Source organism: Cajanus cajan, chromosome 8 (genome assembly GCF_000230855.2).
Source record: "Cajanus cajan strain Asha chromosome 8, NIPB_CcT2T_4, whole genome shotgun sequence".
NCBI lineage: Eukaryota > Viridiplantae > Streptophyta > Magnoliopsida > Fabales > Fabaceae > Cajanus > Cajanus cajan.
In genome coordinates this window covers 2,723,376-2,750,437 of record NC_138524.1, presented here as the reverse complement: position 1 = coordinate 2,750,437, position 27,062 = coordinate 2,723,376, and the positions used below count along the sequence as shown (strand labels likewise).

Sequence of the window (27,062 nt, the reverse complement as noted above, 5' to 3'; positions counted from 1 at the left end):
AAATCAAAGTCGATACTATGAAAAATATAAATTCGGGTTATGATACCAGTTAATGTAACTAAAAGAACATTCAGGACAGAACTAGTTATCCACTTCCATGAATGCAATTTAATGTTGTCAAACACTTCCTTGCAATCCGAAACACCTTGCTGAAATGTGATCACATCTCGATGAAGCCATAGTAACTAAATAACAGAAACCCAAACTACCAGAAAACACTGAGAATGTTTTTTACAAATACCAAGATTTCTCCAATATAAATAAAAAGAAGTTAAAGAATTAGGAAGGACCACCGCCACCTCCAACCAATTGGCCACAACTAATCAAGTATTAAAAGCTATAGGGCACATTAGAAAAAGGTGAAGAGGGTCTTCAACAAATAGAGAGTAAAAAGAACATAAATTGTTATCCAACACCACACCACGTATACATTAATTTTCAGAATGTTCTGGTGACATGAAATGACATCGAAGAAATTTTTTTACAAGTCTATTTGTATAATCTAGAAAACATAGTTTTAGAACATATTTAAAATATTCATAAAAGAAATACATTTAGAACTATGTTTTGAAATTATATTTTCATAATTATATACAAATAGATATCTCAAATTTTATTTTCAAAAATGAGTAAGAAGTAAAATTTTGAAATTATAATTTAAGAAATATACAAATAGGTTTCCAAAATTATAATTCCAAAATATAATTAGACTGTGAAAATTTAATTACGAGTGTAAGATTAAAAGTATTTAAAAAAAATGAGAGGGACATAAGTTATGTATCTAGAAAAAATTAGTTGTGCAAAAAGTAATTACCTTGCACCAAGCCTTTTCGTCAGTTTTCACCATAAATTGCATCAAATCTAGGCCCAAATTACCCAAAAAAAAAAAAAAAAAAAATAGTACCAAGTTCTTACTACCTTTTTATCCCAAATTAAAAAAGAAAGAGAAAATAGCACCAAGTTTTACGACCTTTGCCGTGAAGGGCGGCGACGGTGGTGATTGTCCGGCGATCTCTTAGCTTTCAAAGGTACGTTCTTTAACTCTTCCAATGTGAATAGCAAAGTGAGTTAGGAATAAGAATTCCCTCAATTGGAATTTGAGAATTGAATGCAGCTAGACTTCATGGGTTCTTGGCACTTGGTAGGATCAAAATGCAGTTTATTATCGTTAGATTAACAATTCTAGTAATGCATAGGGGTAAAGCATCTGTGAGCAACATCTTAAGTTGATTTAGAGAGGAAGGGTTAGGAAGAAAGTAATCTAATATTAATGTAGGTTGGCTGACTACAAGGTGTTTATAGAAATGCCCCACTGCAGGTATAATAATTTGCTTATTTTTTTTTTGTCATTATTTCACTTGACTTTTCTCTCTACTTGAGTTCTTCCTTCAGTTATATTGCCCTGTTTATTTTCAATATGTTTCACTTATTTTCTTCTTCAACGGCCATTTACAACTTATTTGATCTCTTTTTCGGCAGTACTTCTCCAGCATCCTAAATTGAGTGCATAAAAATCTGGTTAGGTTGTGGATGGTAGCTTTTTCCTCTACAAATCGCCATGGCTTTTTTATTTCAGAAATTTCAAGAGGTATCTCCTCATTTTGTATGAAAATTAATTACTTTTTTGCTGTGTGAATATGACAAATTGTGTAAATTATTGTTGTTGTTGTATAAAAGTTTAGGATAAATGAGAAACAATTAAATTACGTGTTAATCTCAGTGCCCTGCCCTTGTCAATGACACGTGGTCTTGAAAGAAAAATGAGCAAAGCTCATTCAGAAGATAATATGCTTTGTTTGGCCGGTAGCAAGAATCATTTGTATATCTTGGAGGCGGGGCGTCTTATTTTTTGCAGGATATAGTGTTAATCTTATAAAGATTAGTGTTTATGAACTCTCCATGACTCCATGATCTTAATTCTTATGTTATGCTTAACTATGATATCTTATTCGACCTGTTGTGCATTTTCACAACAATCTTGGTCTGAATTTGTTTTCAGGCTGTGAAAACCCTTTCGAAAAGTCCTACTTTTGCTAGGGATCCTAGACAGCTACAATTTGAAGTTGACATTAACCGCTTGTTTCTTTATACAAGGTTGGTCTTCTATTGTCTGAGATTGTTTTTACCGATTAGTAATATGGGAGCATTGATTTTAATAATGAAGACTCATCCATTTCCTTTATTATCCATTTCAGACTTGTCCTTTTTTTTTCTTCTTTTTTTGTAAATTTAGGCACCCTCTGTTCTTTGCGTAATTTTCTGTCTATACTTTGTTTCAAGCACCCACAATGGGATGACAAAGAGAATAGGACTTACACAAACCACATCTAACCTCTACTTGTGAAAAAGATTTGCAATAATGAAGTAATTGGTGCTCATGAAGAGACCTATAAAATTGCTGTTATTAAATAGAATACAAGAAGAGGGAGGGTAAGGTATCCTATAGCAATAAAAGAAACATGGAAGAAAATTAAAAAGGATTGAGTTAATTTTAACAATGACATGTTAGATCTTCAATTGTATGATCCTCCTCGATTTGTGCAATTATGTATGAATTAAAATAACTTAATAGCCAATTATCTCAATTGTGTTTCTATACTGTGTTATGCTTTTCCTTTTTAACATTTTTGACATATTTTGCTCATGCAAAGACTTAAATATCCAGCTACAATCGGTTGGGGAAGAATGCTGATGAAGTAGATGCTGAAGAGATTATTGAAATAGCCAATAAAGCCTCTTTTGCCGATCAACAAATGCAAGTACAAGAAAATGTTCATTCTCAAATCAAAACATTTTGCTTGCGAATGGATGAAATTCTTATTCCAAATGAAAAGATGGTGAATGACCACCTAAAATTATCTCAACAAGCGAACAGTTCACTTCACCATAGCGGGCTTTGTTCTGCCAATGGTAGGTGTGATCCACCTAATAACATTCCTGGTGATTTTATTTTTTTCTGTTGTAATCTTCCCCTTATTTTGCTTGTTATTCCGCATATTTCACTCATTGTTTAGTCATCTTCTATTCCTGATGATCCATGGTGGAATAGCAATATAACCTATTGTATTAACTTCGATTTTTTTATTCATATTTTTCATATTATTGTGAAACTTTCTAACTCCATCTTTTATTGACATGCTTGCTTGCAGCTGTCTCTAAACAAAGACCATTAAGTCAAGCTGATGTTTCTCAGAAATTAAAGGATAAACTTGGCTACACACTTAATATTAAACCTTCTCAAATATCTCACAAGAATTCTGGCCAAGGTCTATTTTTAGATGGTGCAGTTGATCTTGGTGCTGTATTAGCCTTTTATCCTGGTGTGGTCTATTCTCCAGCTTATTATCATTATGTTCCTGGGTACCATGATGAGCAGAATCCGTATTTGATTAGGAGATATGACGGGACTGTGATCGACGCCCAACCTTGGGTTTGTAGAGGTGACGGTCCAGAACGATTCAATGGTAGAAAAATGTTAGAAAACAAGCTTGATAATGGTGATGATGACGTGGTTGAGCGTAGAAACCCGTTAGCCGTAGCGCATTTTGCTAATCACCCTGCAAAAGGGTTGCTTCCAAATGTCATGATTTGCCCTTATGACTTTCCATTGACTGAAAACAGCATGAGAGTTTACATACCCAACATATCATTTGGCAATGCAGAAGTGAGCTTGAAGAGATTTGGCAGTTTTTGGTTCAAATCTGGAATTTCAAGAAACAGTCAATCACAAGTTCCTACCCTGAAAACTGTTGTTCTGGTAGCAACTAGGGCTCTTGAAGATGAAGAACTCCTCCTGAACTACAGGCTGTGCAACTCTAAGCAGTGGCCAGAATGGTATGCTCCTGTGGATGAAGAGGATGAGATGACAGGAAAAGATGAAAGTAGCCGATAACAACAGTTTTCTGTAGAAATTCAGCATACCTTTCTCGTAGTGGCTCAGTGATGCCATTTTTTTTTTCCTTTCCCTGCTTTTGCATGGAAGCTGTAGTAGTCTTCATTATTTTGATATTAATCTCTAAGCTGTCAGAATAAGGTCATATCTTTTTGTGATGAATGAAACTTGTGATGTACGGGGATAATTTTGGCTCCTTCTTTAGAAATTTATACTGTTTAGTATGAATTTTTAGCAATTGCAAAAGTGAGAATTAATATGTATTTTTTGACTATTAGATTTTGTATTTTTAGCATTATATGTTCATCGTTTATTTTTCATTTATAATATCATTTATTATTTTTTATATCTTTAATTCAATTATCTTTTTACTCATTTTATAATTGAGTCACATTTTTTTCTTAATGACATAGTGAACTCAAAAAATTAAAATCATAGCAAAATTTAATGTCTTGCTAATTTTTTCTCGTAATTTGTCATAAACATATGTAGGTTAGTAGGTATCTTATATATTATTATTATTATTGTTATACATTTGTTTTGATTTTTTTAAATTCATTAAATATAATAGTTTAACTTAATTTTAATCTCTTTAAAATATAGTACATACATTTCTGCATAGATCATAGTCTAGTATAAGATATAATTGTATAACAATTTATGTGTTTATCTCCCTCGGTCACTTCATTTATTATCAATATAAAATATTAATGAATAATAGTGTGAGATAAACATAAAAAGTGATATACAATTTTTATTGTTCATATATCATTACTCTTAATTTCTCTCAATTCACTTCCTCTGTAACCACTAGGCGTGATGTTTTGTTTAAATAATGGAGAGAGTTGAGCAAACATGAAAGAGTGACATGTCTATATATATATTCAAAAAAGAGGAAAGGTTAGGGTTCCATGTACGTACCTTTCATCTCAACCATTTATACAGTGACCTCATAAATCTGCCTCATCTGAATCGTTCAAAAGAAACACATTCCACAATCCTCATGCTCCTTCAGTCCTTCTACTATCAAAATGAAGCACTCAAATAGCGCATCATAACCTGTTTTTACTGAAATGGAAAGTGTTGAAATAGCCGTGTAGGGATAGTACATGTTTCTGTTTTTAATTAACTTTCACACCCTCAACCCAAGCTCACCCACTAAATATGGACACAAACACAAGGAGCTATGTTAGGTGTGAGAAAGACACAGAAAGTGTTGGATTACTAACCACGCAATTCCACCACCTCCACTCATCGCATCTTTTTCTTTTTTTGCTCTAATATGCCAGATGCCACATTTGTTTTTACTTTACAGAATTTTGTTATAGTTAAATGAATTTGTTTGTCCTTATAGTTTTCTAATTTTCTAATTGATCCTTATAATTAAAATATTTTTAAAAATTCTTATAATTTAAAAATATTGTAATAAATCTTTCACACACTAATAATAAATTTTTTGTATTATATTGACTGGATATCATGACATCACACTTACCTTTTAATATATCGTATTATTTTCATTTGTTTCAAAAGTTTCTAATTAAATTCTTAGTTCTAATATGTTAAATACAACAAAAATTATAATTAATTTCATGTTTAGATTCAAATTATACATCAGTTTTTATTTCTTTGATAATTTTTAATTTACATCTATAAAAAAACTAAGAAAAAAGATGTTCAAATTATACATCAGTTTTAATTTCTTTGATAATTTTTAATGTCTATAAAAAAATAAGAAAAAAAATTAAAAACATAACTTTTATCCACATAACTTCAAAATTTTAATCTTTATGTTTAAAAATATTTTTGTATGTAAATTTTAAATATGATTTATATGTAAAAAAATATTATTTAGTTATATATATATATATGTATTTTATAAATTTTAATTATATAATAAATATTTAGCATGTGCATTACACATTCTAAAGACTAGTCTAAATTATGTTACCAAATATTGTATTCATAATTTTTAAAATATTTGTTATACATTTAATAAGCTTTTAACAAGTGTATTGCACAAATAAAAATATTAGAACTTGACAAGTATATATATATATATATATATATATATATATATATATATTTATTTATTAAAATTTTAGATTAATAAATAGTCATGCATTTTATGTATTTCATAAACTCAATTAAGTGAAAATTTAAATCATGCAGATAAAAGTTATATTTTTAATCTTTTTCCTTAATTTTTTTATAGATGTAAATTAAAAATTATCAAAGAGATTAAAATTGATGTATAATTTAAATCTAAACATGAAATTAATTATAATTTTTGGTGTGTTTAACATATTAAAACTAGAAATTTAATTATAAACTTTTGAAAAAAATAAAAATAATACGATATTAAAAGGTAATATAATTCAAAAAATTCATTATTAATGTGTGAAAGACTTGTTACAATGTTTTTAAATTATAAGGATCTTTCTAAAGTATTTTTAATTATAAGGACTAAATTAAAAAAAATACTTTTAATTATAAGGAATCAATTAAAAACATTAAGAAAACTATAAGGACATATAAATTGATTTAACTATAAAAAAAAAAAATTCTGCTACTTAAAAACAAATGTGGCATGTTAGAGAAAAAAGGAAAAAGATGCGATGAGTGGAGGTGGTGGAATTGTGTGGTTAGTAATTCAATACTTTGTGTCTCTTTCTCATACTATAGTAGCTCCTTGTGTTTGTGTCTATATTTACGGCCTCTCCTACCCGGTCTTCACAACGGTCGTCGACAAGCTCAAGCCCCACATCGCCCTCTCCAACCTCTCCCTCCCCTCCGACCACGCCGTCGCCATGGTCCTCTTGCGCCTCGCCCACGGCCTCTCCGCCAAAACCCTAGCCTCTATATCTTAGTTGAGTGTAGACACAGGACAGGGTTGAACGTGTACTTATTATGGTCTTAAAGAAGAGAAAAATTTATTTCCATTTTGTTCTATGTAGGAAAAGACATTCTGAGGATTATTGTTCAATGTATGGAATTTGTGGAACGCGCAGTGATGGTAAAGTAGTGAACTGTCCATATGGTTCCCCGGCCGTTACGGTATTTATCAGTTTATCATTATTTTAGTGTCAATTTGCCTCTATATCTTTTCCTTTCTAAAAGATTCATTTTCTGAAACTCTTTTTTTGCATATAGATTTTTATTCTAGGATATGATTTGTGACGTTGAACTTTGATTTGTTATAAGGTGTATCACATCTTCTAGTTTAAACAATTAAATTTTAAAGCTCTAAAGGTTGTCATGATCTAGTGAACTTTCTCTCTTATCTTTCCCCAGCCAGATGATTTGCTTTCATCAAAGATCCAAAGTTTGTGTCCAGCAATTACCGGGAATGTTTGTTGTACAGAAGCTCAGTTTGACACATTAAGGACGCAAGTCCAACAGGTGAATCTTTTATCATTTTTATTTTAATTATATATCCATATTGACCATGCTGAAGATTTGAGTTGATCTCACAGCCTCTCTCTCTTTGGTTTCAAAGATTTTATGTAATAATGGATACTACTATAAATATACTGACTAGTCTTGATTTACCGTGTCTACATCTTTCTAGTTAATTTTGAAATTCTGTTAACATGCCTTTAACACACTGTACATTATGGCAGGCAATTCCTTTTCTTGTAGGTTGTCCAGCATGCTTAAGAAACTTTTTCAATCTGTTCTGTGAGCTTACATGTTCTCCGAACCAGAGTTTATTTATCAATGTGACTTCAGTTGACAATGTAAGATCCAACACATTCCTATAATGTTGTACTTTTCTACGAGCAGTTTTGTTATTTATCATTCTTTTAAACCACAAGAATTTAATCTTAAATATTGTTTTATTCCCCTGCTCCTTCTCAAGATTGTTTTTTCTGTGCTTTTAGTCTTTTTTTTTATGATAACAATTATTGTTTTATCAAAATAAAATAAACCAAATAATAGGCATCCTTTGAGATGATTCTCTTCTGCTTTGGTTCAACAATACTAGTAAATTCAAAAAATAGCCTATTTGGTGTTCTTTTTCTTTCATATTATTGACAATTTGTCATCAATATTTTGGATGCAAATCACAATTTACTACATTGCCTTTACAATGCGATAATAACTAATAGGCTCTAATTATTACAATTTACAGTTTGGTGGTAATTTGACAGTGGGTGGGATTGACTATTTTGTGACTGATGCTTTTGGTGAAGGGTTATACGAATCCTGCAAGGAGGTAAAATTTGGCACTATGAATTCTCGGGCTCTACAATTTATTGGGGCTGGTGCTCAAAGATATTACTGAATATATGCACAAGGCCTCTCCTTAATTAATCTCTCGTTGCCCTGTGTATACTGGCATGCACATATTAAGAGTGAGAAGTAGATGGATCATGGATGCATTAGAGTTCTTGGTTTGTATTTTTTTCCATTCATGATGATATTTACCGGGTGTATTTTTTTCCATTCATGATGAATAAAATGTGGTTTGAGGAGCCTACTCTGTATTATTAACTAACATGGTTTTTACCTTTTGGAATTGTTGGTGAAGTGTGTTGACTTGATTTTAGCAGTCTTATACATTATACTTATTTGTGTTTTCTTGGGTTGGGGATTGTATCATCGAGTAAGGGAAAGAAAACCAACATACAGAACAAAATCAATGTCTAATGTGATTAATGATGGTGCCCTGTATTCTCATAATAGGGAGAAGGATGAAAACCTCCTGATGCAGATTCATGTATGTACGCAATTTCTTCATTGTAAACATGTTTGTGAGAACTGTTTTTCCTTAATTTTTTTTTTCTCTTAAAAATATAAGTTCTGTTTCCTTTCCTTCCTCATGTATGCTTGTTCTATATTCTGACTTTGTTTTGACTGATGTTGATTATAAGATGATGCAAGATGTTCCACAAAACAGAAATGGTGTCCGGCTCTCTGCTGTGCAAGGATATATGACAAATTTTTTCAGGTTACTGCCTATGCTATCAACATATATCTCATCCCAGATAGAATGTCATCTGAGCTCATGTTTGAAACATGATCAGGAAATATGGATCATATGTAGCTAGACATCCAATTATGGTGTTGCTTTCATCTTTGGCTGTAGTTCTTCTCCTCTGTCTAGGTCTAATTCGATTCAAGGTGGAGACACGACCTGAGAAGGTAAATATCACAATTGTTTCAACTTTGCTGTTTCAGTTGCTATAGATTGGTTAATTTTCTTAAATGGATGGCTTTTTTTTGTTTCTGGACATAATTTAAAGATGAAGTTTGCTTTTGTTTTGATCATCCAACTGTGCTTGATTTGATACACATTATTTTATGGAAGAAAATAAAGTTGGCAACATGATAATTGTGTTAATACTTAATAGGGGAAAATTGTCCACTGTATCAAGAATAAGAAATCTAATGAACAATAGAAATCTTGGATTCAAATGACTCGCTTTACTTCACTTCACTTCTCACTTGCATAAAATTCATCCCCTTGGTAATTTGCCATTTACTGATTTGTATAATGTTCTTACCTTTGAAACCCTTTTCAGTAATGTTATTGTTTGAGATCTCTCAAAACTGAATGCCATCATGTCTAATTTTAGACTGTTTTTTGTTAGATCTGATTCTAAATAGCTCATTTAATATCATTGCAAAATGTTATTTTTGTTAATTTATGTTAAAAAAATGTGGCTTTTTTGGGACATTGCAGGTGCTGGATTTGGATCCAAGAGCAAGTATATGTTTGGGAAAGTGACCATCCAGCTCAAGCTTGTGGAGGGTGACTCTGCTGGAACTGTTACTGCTTTCTATGTAAGTGAAAAATTAATCTTTTTTTTTTTAAGTAGAAATTATTTTCAAGTGCAGACAACTCTTTGAATTGACTTATACCAGAGGCATTAGTGACAGCTACCTACTTCATTTCAACCCGTGAATTTGCACATCCAATTGATTCTTGCATTTATTGTCTCTGTATATCTGTCTCCATATTTTGAGCCACGAACCTATTTTTTAACTATAGCTTTATACCTTACTATCATTCTAACCTCTTGCAAATTCTCATAATATCTTTTAAATAAATATTAAATCTAACGGTGGGCATATTTAAAAATAAGAAGCATTATAAAGAGAGGATTTAGAATTATTTAAGATTCATATTTTAAACTACAATGAGATCCTTCATTTTGACATTGATCAACCTAACAATCCTGTGCAATTTATTCCACTTTGTGTTACAGTAATTATCTACTGTTAACAATAATCAAATGTCATGAGTTTTCTCTTTTCATATACCTTGGTATTTTTGCTTTTTACTGTAATGGGCTTTTATATTTTTTACTGTGAGGTTTTTTCTCTATTTTACAAGCTGATGTGGCTGGGTAGAAGATTCTAGATTGCATGGGCAGGGTGTAATACCCGTGCATATTATTAGATGTGCTGCCAAGTGGAATGAAGGAAAATGATTCACTTTTGAAAAATTATTCTCTCTCTTCTAACTAATTCTCTGCTACGCAATACGGGTTCTTTGCACCGAGCTCTATTCCTTCATTGGGGCTCCTGTTTAGAACTAAGGATTTTTACCGGTTCTCCCTAAAAATCCAAATCCTGTCACACTTTGTATTGACCTATATTTATGACCTTGACAAGGGATGGTGACCCTAGTCCAATGATGGTATATTAAATGACTAAGACGTTGATGTTCATTTTCAATTTGTGTGATGCAGATGTCATCAGACGGCCCAAGTCACAACGAGTTTGATTTTGAGTTCCTGGGCAACACCACTGGTGAACCTTACTCGGTCCAAACGAACGTGTACGTGAATGGAGTAGGTAACAGGGAGCAGAGACTCAACCTCTGGTTCGACCCCACCAAGGACTTCCACACCTATTCCATCTTTTGGAACCAGCGCCAAGTTGTGTGACTTCCACACATATTCTACATCGGTTGTTGGAATAACCGATGTAGAATAGTGGTAAAATCTACATCGGTTTTACTTATAACCGATGTAAATTTGTACGCAAATCTACATCGGTTTTCTAACAACCGATGTAGAAGTGTTTGTTTTACTAAGTCGCTCTATTCTACATCGGTTTTATAACCGATGTAGATTACCTTCTAGAACCGATGTAGATAATACATCCTGTAGTAGTCAGTGGGTATAGAGTTTAAGGTGCGAAAATTAATTAAAAACATAAACACTAACCCTCGTGACTATTTCAACAGTTTTCATTTCGGTAGAAACAGGTTATGGTGCGTTATTTGAGTGCTTCACTTTGATAGTAGAAAGATTGAAGGAGAATGAGGATTGTGGAGTATGTTTCTTTTGAACGATTCAGATGAGGCAGATTCATGAGGTGACTGTATAAATGGTTGAGATCAAAGTACATACATGGAATCCTAGCCTTTCCTTTTTTCAAATATAGACACGTCACACACCTCCATGTTTGCTCAACTCTCTCCATTATTTAAACCAAACCTCATGCCCGGTGGTTGCAGGGGAAGTGAATTGAGAAAAATTAAGAGAAATGGCTTTGTTTTCAGTTTTGTTGAATTTTATTGTTCTTTTTCTGCTTCTCATATCTTTCACCAAACAAACTTTAGGTGTATCATTATTGGCAGAGCAAGAAGCAGATAGAGTCTATGAATTACTGAGGCAACCTAATGTGATGTTTAAACAATATGTCGGTTAAATCACTATCAATAAAACTTTATCTGCATGTTATTTTACCGGGGCAATATTTATTGGTTTTATGAGTGGCTTCAAAAAACCAATAAAACAATTGTGTTCTTCCATGAGTTTTATTGACAATGATGTAATTGGCATATTGTTTAAACATCACATCAAGTTGCCCCAGTAATTCATAGACTCTATCTGCTTCTTGCTTTGCCAATAATGATACACCTAAAGTTTGTTTGGTAAAAGATATGAGAAGCAGAAAAAGAATAAAATTCAACAAAACTGAAAACAAAGCCATTTCTCTTAGGGATGGCAAAACGGGCCAGCCTGGCCCGCCATTGGCCCGCCAAAAACGGGCCGGGCCGGCCCGGCCCGCCAATGTAAAATGGGCTGGAGATGCTGGCCCGCCCCGCCTAAGGGCGGGCTGGTGGGCTGGCGGGCCAGCCCGCTTACAAAAATAAAAAAAAATGAAAAAAAATATATTTTATGGTCAAATAAAAAATTTTTGCTACAAATAAATAAATATAATCATATAAAATAAAAAATGCATACATATTGTATTTAATATATGTTCAACAAAAAAAAATTACAAACTTAGAACAAAATCAAATAGAAATTAATCCATTTACATCAAAATCAAAACCAAATTATAAACTTACAAATTATTTATAAACTAAATTTTTTGATAGTCCACAAAACAAGTTTAAATACAATTAATTAACTTTAAATTTTTATTTTAAGAATATTAAAAGCTCTCTTAAAAGAAGTTATCTCTACTTTTTTTTCTTAATCATCTTCATCCTCATCTTTTACATCAAAATAAAATAAATATAAAAATAATTAAATTAAAAAAAAAATATGCGGGCCGACGGGTTGTGGCGGGCCGGCCCGCTATTTGGCCCGGCGGGCTTGGCGGGTTGGTGGATTGAAATGATTGACCCGGCCCGCCAATTTTTGGCGGCCAACGGGCCGGCCCGCGGGCCATGGCCCACTTTGCCATCCCTAATTTCTCTTAATTTTTCTCAATTCACTTCCCTTGCAACCACCAGGCATGAGGTTTGGTTTAAATAATGGAGAGAGTTGAACAAACATGGAAGAGTGACGTGTCTATATTTGAAAAAGAGGAAAGGCTAGGATTTCATATACCTTCATCTCAACCATTTATGCAGCCACCTCATGAATCCGCCTCATCTGATTTGTTCAAAAGAAACACACTCCACAATCCACATTCTCCTTTAATCCTTCTACTATCAAAGTGAAGTACTCAAATAGCACACCATAACCTGTTTCTACTGAAATGGAAAGTGTTGAAATAGCCGTGTAGGGTTAGTGTTTCTGCTTTTAATTAACTTTCACACCCTCAATCCAAGCTCACCCACTAAATATGGACACAAACACAAGGAGCTACGTTAGGTATGAGCAAGAGACAGAAAGTGTTGGATTACTAACCACTCAATTCCACAACCTCCACTCATCGCATCTTTTTCCTTTTTTCTCTAACATGCCAGATGCCACATTTGTTTTTATGTTGGTTCCGGTGAAACTTATCTCCAATTTTTAAGCAATATTTTATTTAACGTGTTATAGTTAAATGTTAAAAGAATGTGATTGAAGTTGAAGAAAATATTAAACACAATCAATAAGATTTTCTTACAATAATTAGACATCAACAACTTTGGTGTGATTTCTAACTTCCCGAGTGTATGCTTTCGGTTAAGTGAAGGGATAGACCGAACCAGCTCACTAACGAAATTTCAGATCAGGGAATGTTACCCGAAGCATATCTTGTTGGATGGATGTCGTTGCCGCGAAGTGAGCTTTTATGGGACTTTCACAAAGCGGACTACTATTAGTAGTATATGCCTTCCCTGGGAAAAGTGGTAGAACATCCGGATCTCAAAGGAGAGCCTTGCTTTTTCTGTGTTGTGTCTATAAACAAAGAGGTGTGCCCAGTACACTTGAGATGTGTCCCAAGGTCGCCAATGATGCAAATTAAATTTTAAAATAAATTTATTAATTTTTTACATTATTATCAACTCAAAAAATTAATATTAATTAATTTAAAATAAATATACTATATTGTTACAATGCTATCAACCTAAAACAGAAAAATTATTACTAAGTGAGATTAATAGTGAGTCTTATCCTAAACAAATGATCATTTAAATATTATTATTATTATTATTATTATTATTATTATTATTATTATATGACTGGGTTGAGTTGGGTCAGTTTTGTTTTTTGACCAGACAAAGTTGAGTTCGGTCAATAACGAGTTAAAAACACAAAACTTGTTTATCTGATCTGTACAACATCAAGTTTTAATTGGATTGGATTGGGTTTGACCCAAACACAAAAAAAAATCAATCAAAACTCATTGGATTGGATTAAGTTAGTTCAAGTTCTCGGATTATCTATACCCGCTTAATTACACTCCTACTAGTTAAGTTATTGGCTAATCAATGCAGTTTGACTGTACATCTTTTTTAAGGCCTTTTTATATAAAAAAAGGAAGAAAATATCTATTTAAGTTCACATGCCTTTTTAATATTGAATTTTTTTGTATTATATAGGTGGGATATCATGACATCACACTTACCTTTTAATACCATATTGTTTTCATTTGTTTCAAAAACTTCTAATTAAATTCCTAGTTTTAAAATGTTAAATACACCAAAATTTAAATTAATTTCAAAATTAATTTAAATTATATATCAATTTTAATATCTTTGATAATTTTTACTTGAAATCTATTAAAAAAAATAAGGAAAAAGATTAAAAACATGTCTTTTATCCGCATAATTTAAATTTTCACTTAATGAAGTTTATGAAATACACAAAATACATTACTATTTTATTAAACTAAAGATTAAATACATGTATATATACATATATATAAATATTTTTGTTAAGTTCTAATAATTTTATTTGTGCAAAACACATGTTAAATGCTTATTATATATAACAAATATTTTAAAAATTATATGTATCAATAAATACTGTGTTTGATGATATAATTTATATTAGGGTTTTTGAATGTATAATGCACATGCTAAATATTTATTATATATAACTAAAACTTATAAACAAAATTATATATACACCTAAATAATTAATTTTACATATAAATCATATTTAAAATGCATGTAGAAAAATATTTTTAAACATGAAAATTAAATTTTATAATTATGATAAATAATTTATATTGTAGCATAATATTATTTTTATTTATTGATAAATTATTATAAAAATATTATAATTTTGTTTGTAAATACTTATAGTTTCTATTCAATAAATAGGGGTTGATATTAGTTATATAAAAATTATTTATATAACTATTACAATATAGTTTTCGCTCAAATTCTTATTTTTTACATGTATTCTTTTTAATCTTTTAAAATAATTAAATTTAATAAATTATAACATAAAAAGGTGAAAATCATTATTTCTTTTCAAATTTAGAAGTTTTTTTTTTAATTTCTTTTCGTGAATTCTATTTAAAGAATATCTTTTTTTTTCTTAAATAAATCGTGAAAAGTTGAGAACGCCTTAATTCTTAGACATCATGCTTATGTTCTCAATTTTCTTAATCTCAAAGTCACATGTTTTATACTACTTTATTTATATAGTTTAACATGTTATTATTTTCAACAAAAGATATGAAATCAAATATGAGAATTGTCATTTTTTGGTTGATATTTCTATGAAAAGATTTGGGAAATCTCAAAAACATGTATAGTAAATGTTGACAAATATTTTATTTGAAAGGAATTACATTACTAATTATTCAAGGGTGTTTTACACCACAAATTCCGACCATCTCCGATTATTACAATAGAACTTTACTTCAATCACTTCTTTTATTTTACTTTTATAAAATAATTATTCATAAAACTTAATTCTTTTTACAATGACAATAATAGTAATATTCTGAACCTTGTTTTCCACATATGCCAGATTGATACCCTTCTCCAAGGCAACATTGATTGCAAAAATAATTACTTAGACATTTTACTCCATCACATTGTGATGCAACCGGTGACACGTCACTGAGTACGGTTGAATATCCTACATTGAAAGTTCCTTGCTTTTGTTATTTGAAATTTTAACATAAAATTTATATGAAATTTGGACAATTGTTTTGCCCTATTCCATAAAATAATATCAAATAAATGTCTCATGAGAATTATATGTAATAATAATATAAAAAGAAATTGCAAAAGTTAAACGTTTAACAAATTACCTAAACTTAGAACAAATGCAACACATAAAATTCCCAAGATAAAAGGTTGATCAAAGCGAAAAGTCATTTCAAAAGTTTTGTATTTTCAATTTGTGATCTTTTCTTGTGACATGTATAGTTTATTCTTTAAACGATATATATATATATATATATATATATATATATATATATATATATATATATTGAAAGTTATGATTTTTCCTTTTCACTAAACAACTATGTATTATTATTGTTATTTATAACAAAAACCGTTTTCAAAAGGTTATTTTTTTGAAATGATGACAGGTTTATAAGTTGTTGGAATGATATTAAATAAAAATAAAATTATAAAATATTCACATTTATAAAAAAGATTCAATTGATTTTAATAGTGTTATATATTTTTTTTAATGTTTTGGTTTCTATATGTTATAAAACATACATTTAAAATAGTGGGTTTAATTTTTGTATTAATTAAGGATATAAAACTTTTATATTTTTACATTACTCATAAATTGTGCGGTTTATATTAGGAACCATTGAGCATTCACTGTTAACTTGAAAATTAAGTTATAATTGTATCAATTTTAATGTGCTACAAAAATAACATCGAACAATTCAACAATTAATACTGACATGTCGATTTAGGTGACTGATTCCTCTTTAAACAAGGTCTGAATTTTGTAGGTGAAAGATTATATGATTGGGATAGGAAATCCACTTAGGGTTGATAAGGGCATCTCCAATATTTGAGTTGCTTCATGCATTGAAAAATGAAAAAAGTGGTTCCTAGTGTGCCATATCAGCATTAAGCAACTCAAACACAAATTTACTTCAATGGTAAGAAACTTTAAGAAATTTAACTTTTAGAATTTTTTTTTCTAATCATTTATGAACCAAATTTAAATTTTTATTAAAAAGAATAATCGTGCTACAATGAAAGAAAATAAATTACGAGAAAAAATACACAATAAGTGTAACAGCCCAGCAACCCGCATGTGGATATTGTCCGCTTTGGCCGCAGCCCTCACGGTTTTGCTTCTGGCAATGGCACGCATGCCACCCCAAAAGGCCTCCACACAAGGAAGGTATCCACACCCATATATATGGCATGCTTCGTTCTCCTTCCTAACCGATGTGGGACTTCACAATCCACCCCCCCTCAAGGGAGTCCAGCGCCCTCGCTGGCACACCGGCCCGGGTCCCGGCTCTGATACCACTAAATGTGACACCCTCTACCCCAACATAATTACTTAATAAGCATTAACTATATTTAAAAAGTATATTAGAGTGATAATAAATATCATAAGGTAGAAGATGCACATTCGTAATTAACATTTATACCAAACTCAAGAAGTCATAATAAAACAAAGATTATAAATTAATCCCAGTAAAGGTGGCAGTGCCTCCTAGTTAGGAATCAATTTATAATTTTTTGATATCATACAAATATATTTAAATTTCAAAAGAAGGAAAATAAAACATTATTATCCCAGAAAGAAGCCTAGCTAAGCCCGATGTCACATCCTATCAGAGCATGCCCACTTAAGCCTCTAGACTTCATTACCAACATCCTCATGATTAAGATTACCTGCAACATAAATTTAAACATATACAAGAATAACAAGAGGAGTGAGAAACTTCTCACTTAGTTGCAGGTATAGAAATAAAAGTTAAATAGCACACACACACGCAATATAATTCACATATATAATCAATCTCACATATATGCTTATGTATAATGATTTTCTTGACTTGACTCACTAATGTATGCATGTGGCACCATACGGAAGTTTCAGAATTTATCACTGGTGACCCAAAGGTACACCTATCACTGGTGTTCATACACCTCGTTAGCATGTTACATCACTGGTGTCCCGAAGGCACACCTATCATTGGTGATCATACACCTTGTTAGCATCACTGGTATGCGGCCTCAGCGGCACACCTGGAATAATATATGCATATGATGCATGTCATACATTCATAGACTCAACATTTAGCATATTACACATATAAGATTCATATTTCATAATTATGATTTATTTTATTAATCCAACTTTAATAGTCCAATAGTCCAACGGTCCAATAGTCCAACGGTCCAATAGTTCAACAGTTCAACGGTCCATTCATGGATCGTAGGTCACAAGTCATGAGTACATATTTCATATAGTCATATCCTCATAGGTCCGCATAGGTCTCATATATACTTCATATACTCAAGTCATAATAAGATCTTCATAAGTTCGCATAGGTATTTTTATTCTAAAACTTATTCTTTTTTTAACATCAATTACATATTTATTAATTAATAGGAGGCTTAGCCTTCCATATCTTTATTAATAAACAATTTATTCATTTTTTTTCTTTTATAAAAATAGTATAGTTATTATTTACTACGGACAAGAAATCAAGTAATGCAAAAAGCAAAGCACATTAATAACAATATTTCATACAAACAAACAACAGGCATAAGATCGGGAGCCAATCTAACAAACAACTATTTAACGATTACTCCAACACCCCCAAGCGAGGTTTCCCACTCCCCCCCTTACCTGGATAAAAAGAATTCGGCAGAATCTCCTCTCTTTCTTCTTAGATGATTATCGAAACAAGGGCAGAACCTTCTCTATTCTCCTCCTCTTTCAAAACCTAGGCAGAACCTTATTTTCTTTTTCCTTCTCTCTCTTACTCTCCCGTTCTATTTTTCTAGAATTTCTTTCTCTCTAGAATTCTGAATTTCCAAAACCTTAAGCCCCTATTTATAGAAATTTTGAAGTTACTATGCACTATGCACTATTCATTAAAATAATATTATAAATTACTATGCACTATGCACTATTCATTATTATATTCAAATTAATTAAAATTTTGAAACGGAAAGAATCCGCAGCCCACGTTTCAGCCGCCCCTTCACTGTGCAATTGCATAGTAAAATACTATTCATACATACGTATACGTAATTAATAAAATACGTATATATAAATAGTAAAATACGTATACATGAATAGTAAAATACGTATATAAATAGTAAAATATGTATATAAAAATATGATATATCTACTAAGAATCTCAATACATAAAAATAAAATTTTGGGATGTTACATTTCTCCCCTCCTTTTAGAAATTTCGTCCTCGAAATTTACCTGAAAATAGGAATGGATATGCTTCACGCATCTTGCTTTCTAATTCCCAAGTAGCACTTTCTTCAAAATTTCCTCCCCAAACGACCTTAACCAAAGGAATTTCCTTTCCTCTTAGTTGTTTTACCCTCGTATCATCAATTCTTAGAGGAACTGTTTCATAGGTAAGATTATCTTTCAACTGAATGTTGTCAGACTCAATGATATGGGAAGGATCATGGACATACTTTCTGAGTTGGGAAACATGAAAGACATTATGAAGATTTGAAAGAGATGGGGGTAAGGCAATTTGATAGGCTACTTCACCAATTCTTTTAAGGATTTGATAAGGACCAATAAAACGTGGAGTAAGTTTACGGGACTTCAGTGCTCTGCCCACTCCTGTCCAAGGAGTAACTTTAAGGAATACATGATCACCTTCATTAAACTCAAGGTCCTTTCTCCTCTTATCACTGTAACTTTTCTGCCTACTCTGAGTTGCTCTCATTCTCTCCTGGATCATCTTAACTTGTTCAGTAGTTTGTTGAACTATCTCAGGTCCTAAGATAGCATTCTCTCCAGGTTCTACCCAACACAAAGGTGTTCTACATCTCCTACCATATAGAGCTTCATAAGGTGCCATCCCAATACTGGAATGATAGCTATTGTTGTAGGTAAACTCTATCAAAGGTAGGAAACTATCCCAACTACCCCCATGTTCTAAGATGCAAGCTCTCAACAAGTCTTCCAAAGATTGAATAGTTCTTTCGGTTTGACCATCTGTTTGGGGATGGTAGGCTGAACTCAATCTAAGCTTAGTGCCTAAAGCCTTATGCAAACTCTCCCAAAATCTAGAAGTAAATCTAGGATCTCTATCAGACATTATACTAGTAGGAACCCCATGTAATCTTACAATCTCACTTATGTACAACTTGGTTAGTCTTTCCAAAGAATTTTTAATGTTAATTGGAATAAAATGGGCAGACTTAGTCAATCTATCCACAATGACCCATATAGCATCTAAGTTTTTCGCAGCTTTAGGTAACCCCACTACGAAATCCATAGAGATACTATCCCATTTCCACACAGGCACATCCAAAGGTTGCAGGAAACCTGAAGGTTTTTGGTGTTCTACCTTAGCTTTCTGACATACCAGGCAGGCATACACAAATTCCTCCACTTCCTTTTTCATCTTAGGCCACCAGAACATCTTCTTAAGGTCTTGGTACATCTTAGTTGCTCCTGGATGAATACTAAGACTACTCCTATGTCCTTCTTCAAGTATTGCTTTCTTAAGTTCAGGCACCCTAGGAATACACAACCTATCCCTAAATCTCAATACTCCATCTATTCCAATTCTAAATTCACTTTCCACACCTTGATTCAATTTCTCAACTTGACTCAATAGGAAAGGGTCTATCTTCTGACCTTTTCTAATTTCATCTATCAAGTTATTAGTCACCTTCAAGGTTCCCAACCTAATACTCTTAGGAGTTAGTTCACACCCTAAACTTATATCCCTAAATTCTTCAATCATACGCAATTCCATAATCATCAAGGAAGACACTCTCAGAGATTTCCTACTCAAAGCGTCAGCCACAACATTAGCTTTGCCGGGGTGATAGTTCAATTGAAAGTCATAGTCCTTAAGAAATTCTAACCATCTTCTCTGTCTCATATTTAATTCTTTTTGGTCAAACAAGTACTTAAGGCTTTTGTGATCACTAAACACCTCAAATCTAGATCCAAACAAGTAGTGCCTCCACAACTTAAGCACGAATACTATTGCAGCTAACTCAAGGTCATGGGTAGGATAGTTTTGTTCATGGATCTTAAGTTGTCTAGACGCATAAGCTACTATCCTACCTTCCTGCATAAGTACTCCACCTAATCCCATTTTGGAAGCATCACAAAATACCTCAAAAGTCTTGCTAGGGTCAGGTAATACTAACACAGGTGCACTAGTTAGTCTCTTCTTAAGTTCTTGAAAACTCTCTTCACACTTAGAGTTCCACACAAAAGGTTGGTTCTTCCTAGTTAACTTGGTTAAAGGTAAAGCTAATCTAGAAAAACCCTCTATAAACCTCCTATAATACCCAGCTAATCCTAGAAAACTTCTAATATCAAAAACTGACTTAGGTGCTTTCCATTCAAGAACCGCTTCTACCTTAGAGGGATCTACAGCTATTCCATCCTTGGATATCACATGCCCTAGAAAATTTACACTCTCCAACCAAAATTCACATTTTGCCAATTTAGCATACAACTGTTTCTCCTTAAGGGTTTGAAGGACAATCCTAAGGTGCTCAGCATGCTCCTCCCTGGTCTTGGAATACACTAGGATATCATCTATGAAGACTACTACAAATTTATCCAAGTAAGGATGAAAGATCCTATTCATATAATCCATGAATACTCCAGGTGCATTAGTTACACCAAAAGGCATAACTAAATACTCATAGTGCCCATAACGAGTCCTAAAAGCAGTCTTTGGGATATCCTCGGATTTCACTCGGATTTGATGATAACCTGATCTCAAATCTATCTTACTAAACACACAAGCTCCAACTAGTTGATCCATAAGATCATCTATTCTAGGCAAGGGATACTTATTCTTAATGGTCACCTTATTCAATTGTCTATAATCTACACACAATCTCATACTTCCATCTTTCTTTTTGACCAATAAAACAGGCGCTCCCAAAGGTGAAACACTAGGCCTAATGAATTGTTTCTCTTGTAGTTCCTCTATTTGTTTCTTAAGCTCAACTAACTCTTTAGGAGACATCCTATAGGGTGCTATAGATATGGGTGCGGTACCTGGCACTAAGTCTATACTGAACTCAATCTCTCTCTCGGGTGGTAAACTAGACACATCCTTAGGAAATACTTCAGGAAATTCTCTCACTAAGGGAATCTCATCTAGCTTACTCTCAGTCTCAACTGTCAATGAAGATAAGATCATGTATACCCTTTCATTTTCCTTTAAACAAGTTTTAATCTCAGAAGCACTAAGAAATTTCGTACTCTTACATTCACCAAATGAAATGGATTTATCAAAGCAATTCAAAAGAACATGGTGAGAAGATAGCCAATCCATACCAAGGATTACATCTAATTGACTAAGAGGCAAACAGATTAAGTCAACTAGAAACTGTTTATCAGAAATTGTCAAAGGGCATTTTAAACACACTAGGGATGTAGTTACAGGACCATTAGTAGGGGTTTCAACAACTAAATCAAAATTTAACAAAGACACAGGCAATTTCAGTTTTTGGACACAAGAGATGGAAATAAAGGAATGAGTTGCACCAGAATCAAATAGTACAACAAAAGGAGTCTCAGCTATGAAACAAGTACCTTGTATCAAATTTTCTGACCGAGCAGCTTCAACACCACTAAGAGCAAATACTCTCCCTATAGTCTTTGGTCGTTCGGTTTGCGATCCTGATCCAATGACACGTGTTCTTGGTGGTTCAGGACATTGAGTACTGATGTGTCCTTTACCATTGCAGTTGAAGCAAGTAACCTCCTTGTCACGACACTCTGATTTAATATGACCGATCCGTCCACACTTTCCACATCTTCCTGAAGAAATAGACACAGACCCTCCAACACTACCAGTAGTGTTCACAGTGGACGATTTAGTTCTATTGGCAGCAGCCATATTTCCCTGAGATCTGGTAGAAGCAGAATAAGGCTTACTCTTACCAGAAGTATTTGAATTCACTGCACGAATAGGACCTCCAGCTCCCTTGTAAAAGACAGAACGTGCACGATTATCACGGTCATAGATTCTACTCTTGTTGCCAAGCGTTGGGTAGTGATAAATCTCTTGATAATTAATTGCGGTTTTTATCTCAGGACGAAGGCCATTCACAAACTTAATACATTTAGCCCGTTCGCCACCCTCACCATGATAATGGGTACAATAACGGACCAAGGCATCAAAATTTTCAGCATAGTGTGCCACCGTATCATTTCCTTGCTTTAACTCGAGAAATTCAGCTTCCTTCTGGCTTCTCACATCATCCGGGAAATACTTCTCAAGAAAAACTCTTTTGAAGTTTTCCCAATTTAATTGCATTCCTCCATCTATTATCCTTTGAAGTGCTCCTTCCCACCAAAAATGGGCATCAGCAGTAAACATAAAGGTAGCCAACCTCACTTTCTGAGGAAAAGGACATTCCATAGCATTGAAGATCTTTTCGATCTCCATTAGCCAATTTATTGCAACATCTGGGTCATATCCTCCTTTAAAGGTCGGCGGGTTATTCTTCTGAAATTGCTCCAACCAGTTAGGAACAACTCCAGCCATATTGTTGTTGTTCATAGCTTGGGCTAATGCTTGGAGAGCATCAGCAATCGCACGATCATTTCTACCAGCCATAATCTGGATATATAGAACTTTTAATAAACACAGACAACTATAACATAATATATTTACAATCAATAAACATAGTAGACACATAACTCACGGCCGATAGAATCGACCTGCTCTGATACCACTAAATGTAACAGCCCAGCAACCCGCATGTGGATATTGTCCGCTTTGGCCGCAGCCCTCACGGTTTTGCTTCTGGCAATGGCACGCATGCCACCCCAAAAGGCCTCCACACAAGGAAGGTATCCACACCCATATATATGGCATGCTTCGTTCTCCTTCCTAACCGATGTGGGACTTCACAATCAATGTAACAGCCCAGCAACCCGCATGTGGATATTGTCCGCTTTGGCCGCAGCCCTCACGGTTTTGCTTCTGGCAATGGCACGCATGCCACCCCAAAAGGCCTCCACACAAGGAAGGTATCCACACCCATATATATGGCATGCTTCGTTCTCCTTCCTAACCGATGTGGGACTTCACAATCCACCCCCCTCAAGGGAGTCCAGCGCCCTCGCTGGCACACCGGCCCGGGTCCCGGCTCTGATACCAAATGTAACAGCCCAGCAACCCGCATGTGGATATTGTCCGCTTTGGCCGCAGCCCTCACGGTTTTGCTTTTGGCAATGGCACGCATGCCACCCCAAAAGGCCTCCACACAAGGAAGGTATCCACACCCATATATATGGCATGCTTCGTTCTCCTTCCTAACCGATGTGGGACTTCACAATCGATTGTGAAGTCCCACATCGGTTAGGAAGGAGAACGAAGCATGCCATATATATGGGTGTGGATACCTTCCTTGTGTGGAGGCCTTTTGGGGTGGCATGCGTGCCATTGCCAAGAACAAAACCGTGAGGCCGTGGGCCAAAGCGGACAATATCTACATGCGGGTTGTTTGGGCTGTTACATGGTATCAGAGCCGGGACCCGGGCCGGTGTGCCAGCGAGGGCGCTGGACTCCCTTGAGGGGGGGTGGATTGTGAAGTCCCACATCGGTTAGGAAGGAGAACGAAGCATGCCATATATATGGGTGTGGATACCTTCCTTGTGTAGACGCGTTTTGGGGTGGCATGCGTGTCATTGCCAAGAACAAAACCGTGAGGCCGTGGGCCAAAGCGGACAATATCTACATGCGGGTTGTTTGGGCTGTTACAATAAGTAAATATTAAAAATAGAATAAAGCAATAATAAATACATAAATATTATATGAAATTAATTTTTATCATTATTATTTCCGAAACGTTTCCAAATATGTTTAATAAGATCTGCTTAAAATCTGGTAAGGAACGGTTGCTTGAGGAAACAACTCTCTCTTCTTCAAGCAACTCATGTTGCCACGTCAGAGTTCTCCAATGGTAAGAAACGAGAACTTGAGTTGCTTCATAAGACAAGCAACTCCCATTAGAGTTGCTCTAACAAGTTTCGCTCACGAAGATCGGTTATGAAAATAATTGATGAATGCTTCATAATAGCATGGTTATAAAAAAAAATCAAGTTATATCTTTGATCACACATTATTGAATTCACAAATTTTTTTTATAGTTAAATCAATTTGTATGTCCTTATAGTGGTTTCAATGTTTTTAATTGAGTCCCTATAAATAAAAAAAAATACTTTATAAAGATCTTTATAATTTAAAAACATTGCAATAAGTCTTTCACACATTAATATCGAATTTTTTGTATTATATTGGTGGAATATCGTCACATCACACTTACCTTTTAATATCGTATTATTTTCATTTTAAAATAAAGTTTGAATTTTGTACATGAAAAATTATCTGATTGAGAAAGTGAACCCACTTAAGGTTAGTAATAAATTTCTCTCACGAAGACCAGTTATCAAAACAGTTGACGAATGCATCATAATATCATGATTTAAAAAATTCTTAGTAGTTAAATCTTTATTCACGCGTTATTGAATTTGCAAAAAAAAAAAAATAGTTAAATCAATTTGTATGTCCTTATAATTTTGTCAATGTTTTTAATTGAGTCTCTATAATTAAAAATACTTTAGAAAGATCCTTATAATTTAAAAACATTGCAAAATAAGTCTTTCATACACTAATATTGAATTTTTTATATTATATAGGTGGAATATCATGACATCACACTTACCTTTTAATACCATATTATTTTCACTTGTTTCAAAAACTTCTTATTAAATTCCTAGTTTTAAAATGTTAAATACACCAAAATTATAATTAATTTCAAAATTAGATTTAAATTATATATCAATTATAATCTCTTTGATAATTTTTAATTGAAATCTATTAAAAAAAACTAAGGAAAAGATTAAAAACAAGACTTTTATCCGCATAATTTAAATTTTCACTTAATTACATAAAATACATTACTATTTTATTAAACTAAAGATTAAATACATGTATATATATATATATATATATATTTGTTAAGTTCTAATAATTTTATTTGTGCAATACACATGTTAAATGCTTATTATATATAAAAAATATTTTAAAAATTATATGTATCAATAATTACTATGTTTGATGATATAAGTTATATTAGGGTTTTAGACTGTGTAATGTCCATGTTAAATATTTATTATATATAACTAAAATTTATAAAAAAAATTATATACAACTAAATAATATTTTTTACATATAAATCATATTTAAAATGTATGTAGAAAAATATTTTTAAACATAGAAATTAAATTTTATAATTATGATAAATAATTTATATTGTAACACAATATTATTTTTATGTATTGATAAGTTATATTAAAAATATTAAAATTTAGTTTGTAAATACTTATAATAAATAAAAATCACAATTAGATAAGAGGTAAAAAAAATCACTAAAGTCTCTCTCGTCAAAAAGGAGCCCCTAACAAAACGTTATGATGCGAGATAGAGGTTTGTGCTAAATATATAGAAGTTGATTTGAAATATGAATTAGTACATATTTTTAAAATTTAGATTTATGCTAAATAATGTATATTGTAGGAAAAATTATATTTAGTTATTGATAATTTATTTTAAAAAACTTAAAAATAAAATTGTAAATAATTATGATAAATAAAATTTGAATTATATACGAAGTTGAAAGAACTCCTAAAATTCCCCTCGTCAAAGGAAAACTCCTAATTAAAACACTCTCCGACGATATAGGCATCTATGTTTTATATACAGAGGGTTGATCTCATTCATAAAAAATTCTGTTAAAAAAATATAAATTAGATATGGAGTTAAAAAGCTTCCTAAAGATGTTTTCGTGCAAGATAATTGTTCATGCATAGTATATTGGGATTGATTTAAAAATATTAAAATTTAAATCATAAATAATTATAATAAATAGAAACAAAACCTTTCATGAGTCTCGTTAGTAAAAAGTCCCTAAAAACTTTCTTGTACCAGACAATTGTTCGCATTCAATATATAGGGGTTCATATTAGTTATATAAAAATTATTTGTATAACAATTACAATATAGTTTTCTTTCAAATTCCTTTTCTTTTACATGTATTTTTTATTTTTTTATCTTTAAAAATAATTAAATTTAAGATATTATAACATTAAAAAAAAGGTGAAAATCATTATTTCTTTTTAAATTTAGAAGGTTTTTTTTTTTTTCCATTTCTTTTCGTGAATTCAATTCAAAGAATATCCTTTTTTTTTTTACTTAAATAAATTGTGAAAAGTTGAGAAAGTCTTAATTCTTAGACATCATGTTTAGGTTCTCAATTTTCTTAATCTCAAAGCCACATTTTTTATACTACTTTATTTATATAGTTTAACATGTTATTATTTTCAACAAAAGA

General features: G+C 32.4%; 3 protein-coding genes across 11 annotated transcripts; 2 read left to right on the top strand and 1 right to left on the bottom strand.

Annotated features, from left to right (window-relative positions):
* Window positions 1-871: 871 nt before the first annotated feature.
* LOC109799107 (uncharacterized) lies at window positions 872-4,238 on the top strand. 2 transcript variants are annotated; one of them, XM_020359614.3, is made up of 5 exons: window positions 872-1,028; window positions 1,480-1,588; window positions 2,000-2,094; window positions 2,666-2,910; window positions 3,150-4,238. In XM_020359614.3, exons 2-5 carry the CDS (start codon window positions 1,559-1,561, stop codon window positions 3,890-3,892), a joined length of 1,113 nt encoding a protein of 370 aa, XP_020215203.1. In that variant the 5' UTR covers window positions 872-1,028; window positions 1,480-1,558; the 3' UTR covers window positions 3,893-4,238. The 2 variants fall into 2 exon arrangements, with proteins under 2 accessions (XP_020215203.1, XP_082918621.1); XM_083062495.1 differs by lacking the exon at window positions 872-1,028 and adding an exon at window positions 1,036-1,318.
* A 2,257-nt stretch (window positions 4,239-6,495) lies between these two features.
* Window positions 6,496-10,735, top strand: LOC109803148 (uncharacterized). 8 transcript variants are annotated; one of them, XM_083062066.1, is made up of 10 exons: window positions 6,496-6,536; window positions 6,850-6,949; window positions 7,187-7,294; window positions 7,516-7,632; window positions 8,089-8,111; window positions 8,507-8,645; window positions 8,770-8,846; window positions 8,923-9,040; window positions 9,582-9,682; window positions 10,594-10,735. In XM_083062066.1, exons 1-9 carry the CDS (start codon window positions 6,511-6,513, stop codon window positions 9,624-9,626), a joined length of 753 nt encoding a protein of 250 aa, XP_082918192.1. In that variant the 5' UTR covers window positions 6,496-6,510; the 3' UTR covers window positions 9,627-9,682; window positions 10,594-10,735. The 8 variants fall into 8 exon arrangements, with proteins under 8 accessions (XP_082918192.1, XP_082918198.1, XP_082918194.1 ...); XM_083062068.1 differs by lacking the exon at window positions 6,496-6,536 and adding an exon at window positions 6,552-6,761; XM_083062065.1 differs by lacking the exon at window positions 6,496-6,536 and having other exon boundaries at window positions 6,552-6,949.
* A 4,941-nt stretch (window positions 10,736-15,676) lies between these two features.
* On the bottom strand, window positions 15,677-23,686 carry LOC145950656 (uncharacterized). The gene is made up of 2 exons (XM_083062064.1): window positions 22,252-23,686; window positions 15,677-17,360 (listed from the first exon to the last, which is right to left on the bottom strand). The coding sequence occupies exons 1-2, from the start codon at window positions 23,360-23,362 to the stop codon at window positions 17,323-17,325; spliced, it is 1,149 nt and encodes a 382-aa protein (XP_082918190.1). The 5' UTR covers window positions 23,363-23,686; the 3' UTR covers window positions 15,677-17,322.
* Window positions 23,687-27,062: the final 3,376 nt, after the last annotated feature.

Bases quoted from the DNA above. Each gene is read 5' to 3' on its own strand.
- LOC145950656 (XM_083062064.1), bottom strand. From the start codon at position 23,362: ATGTGTCTACTATGTTTATTGATTGTAAATATATTATGTTATAGTTGT. The intron at 17,361-22,251 runs GTACTTGTTTCA...TTTATGTTGCAG, and splicing joins GTCAGAAAATTTGATACAAG to GTAATCTTAATCATGAGGAT.
- LOC109803148 (XM_083062065.1), top strand. From the start codon at position 6,803: ATGGTCTTAAAGAAGAGAAAAATTTATTTCCATTTTGTTCTATGTAGG. The intron at 7,633-8,088 runs GTAAGATCCAAC...CTTTTGGTGAAG, and splicing joins ATGTGACTTCAGTTGACAAT to GGTTATACGAATCCTGCAAG. The intron at 8,112-8,506 runs GTAAAATTTGGC...TCATCGAGTAAG, and splicing joins TATACGAATCCTGCAAGGAG to GGAAAGAAAACCAACATACA.
- LOC109799107 (XM_020359614.3), top strand. From the start codon at position 1,559: ATGGCTTTTTTATTTCAGAAATTTCAAGAG. The intron at 1,589-1,999 runs GTATCTCCTCAT...ATTTGTTTTCAG, and splicing joins TATTTCAGAAATTTCAAGAG to GCTGTGAAAACCCTTTCGAA. The intron at 2,911-3,149 runs GTAGGTGTGATC...GCTTGCTTGCAG, and splicing joins CGGGCTTTGTTCTGCCAATG to CTGTCTCTAAACAAAGACCA.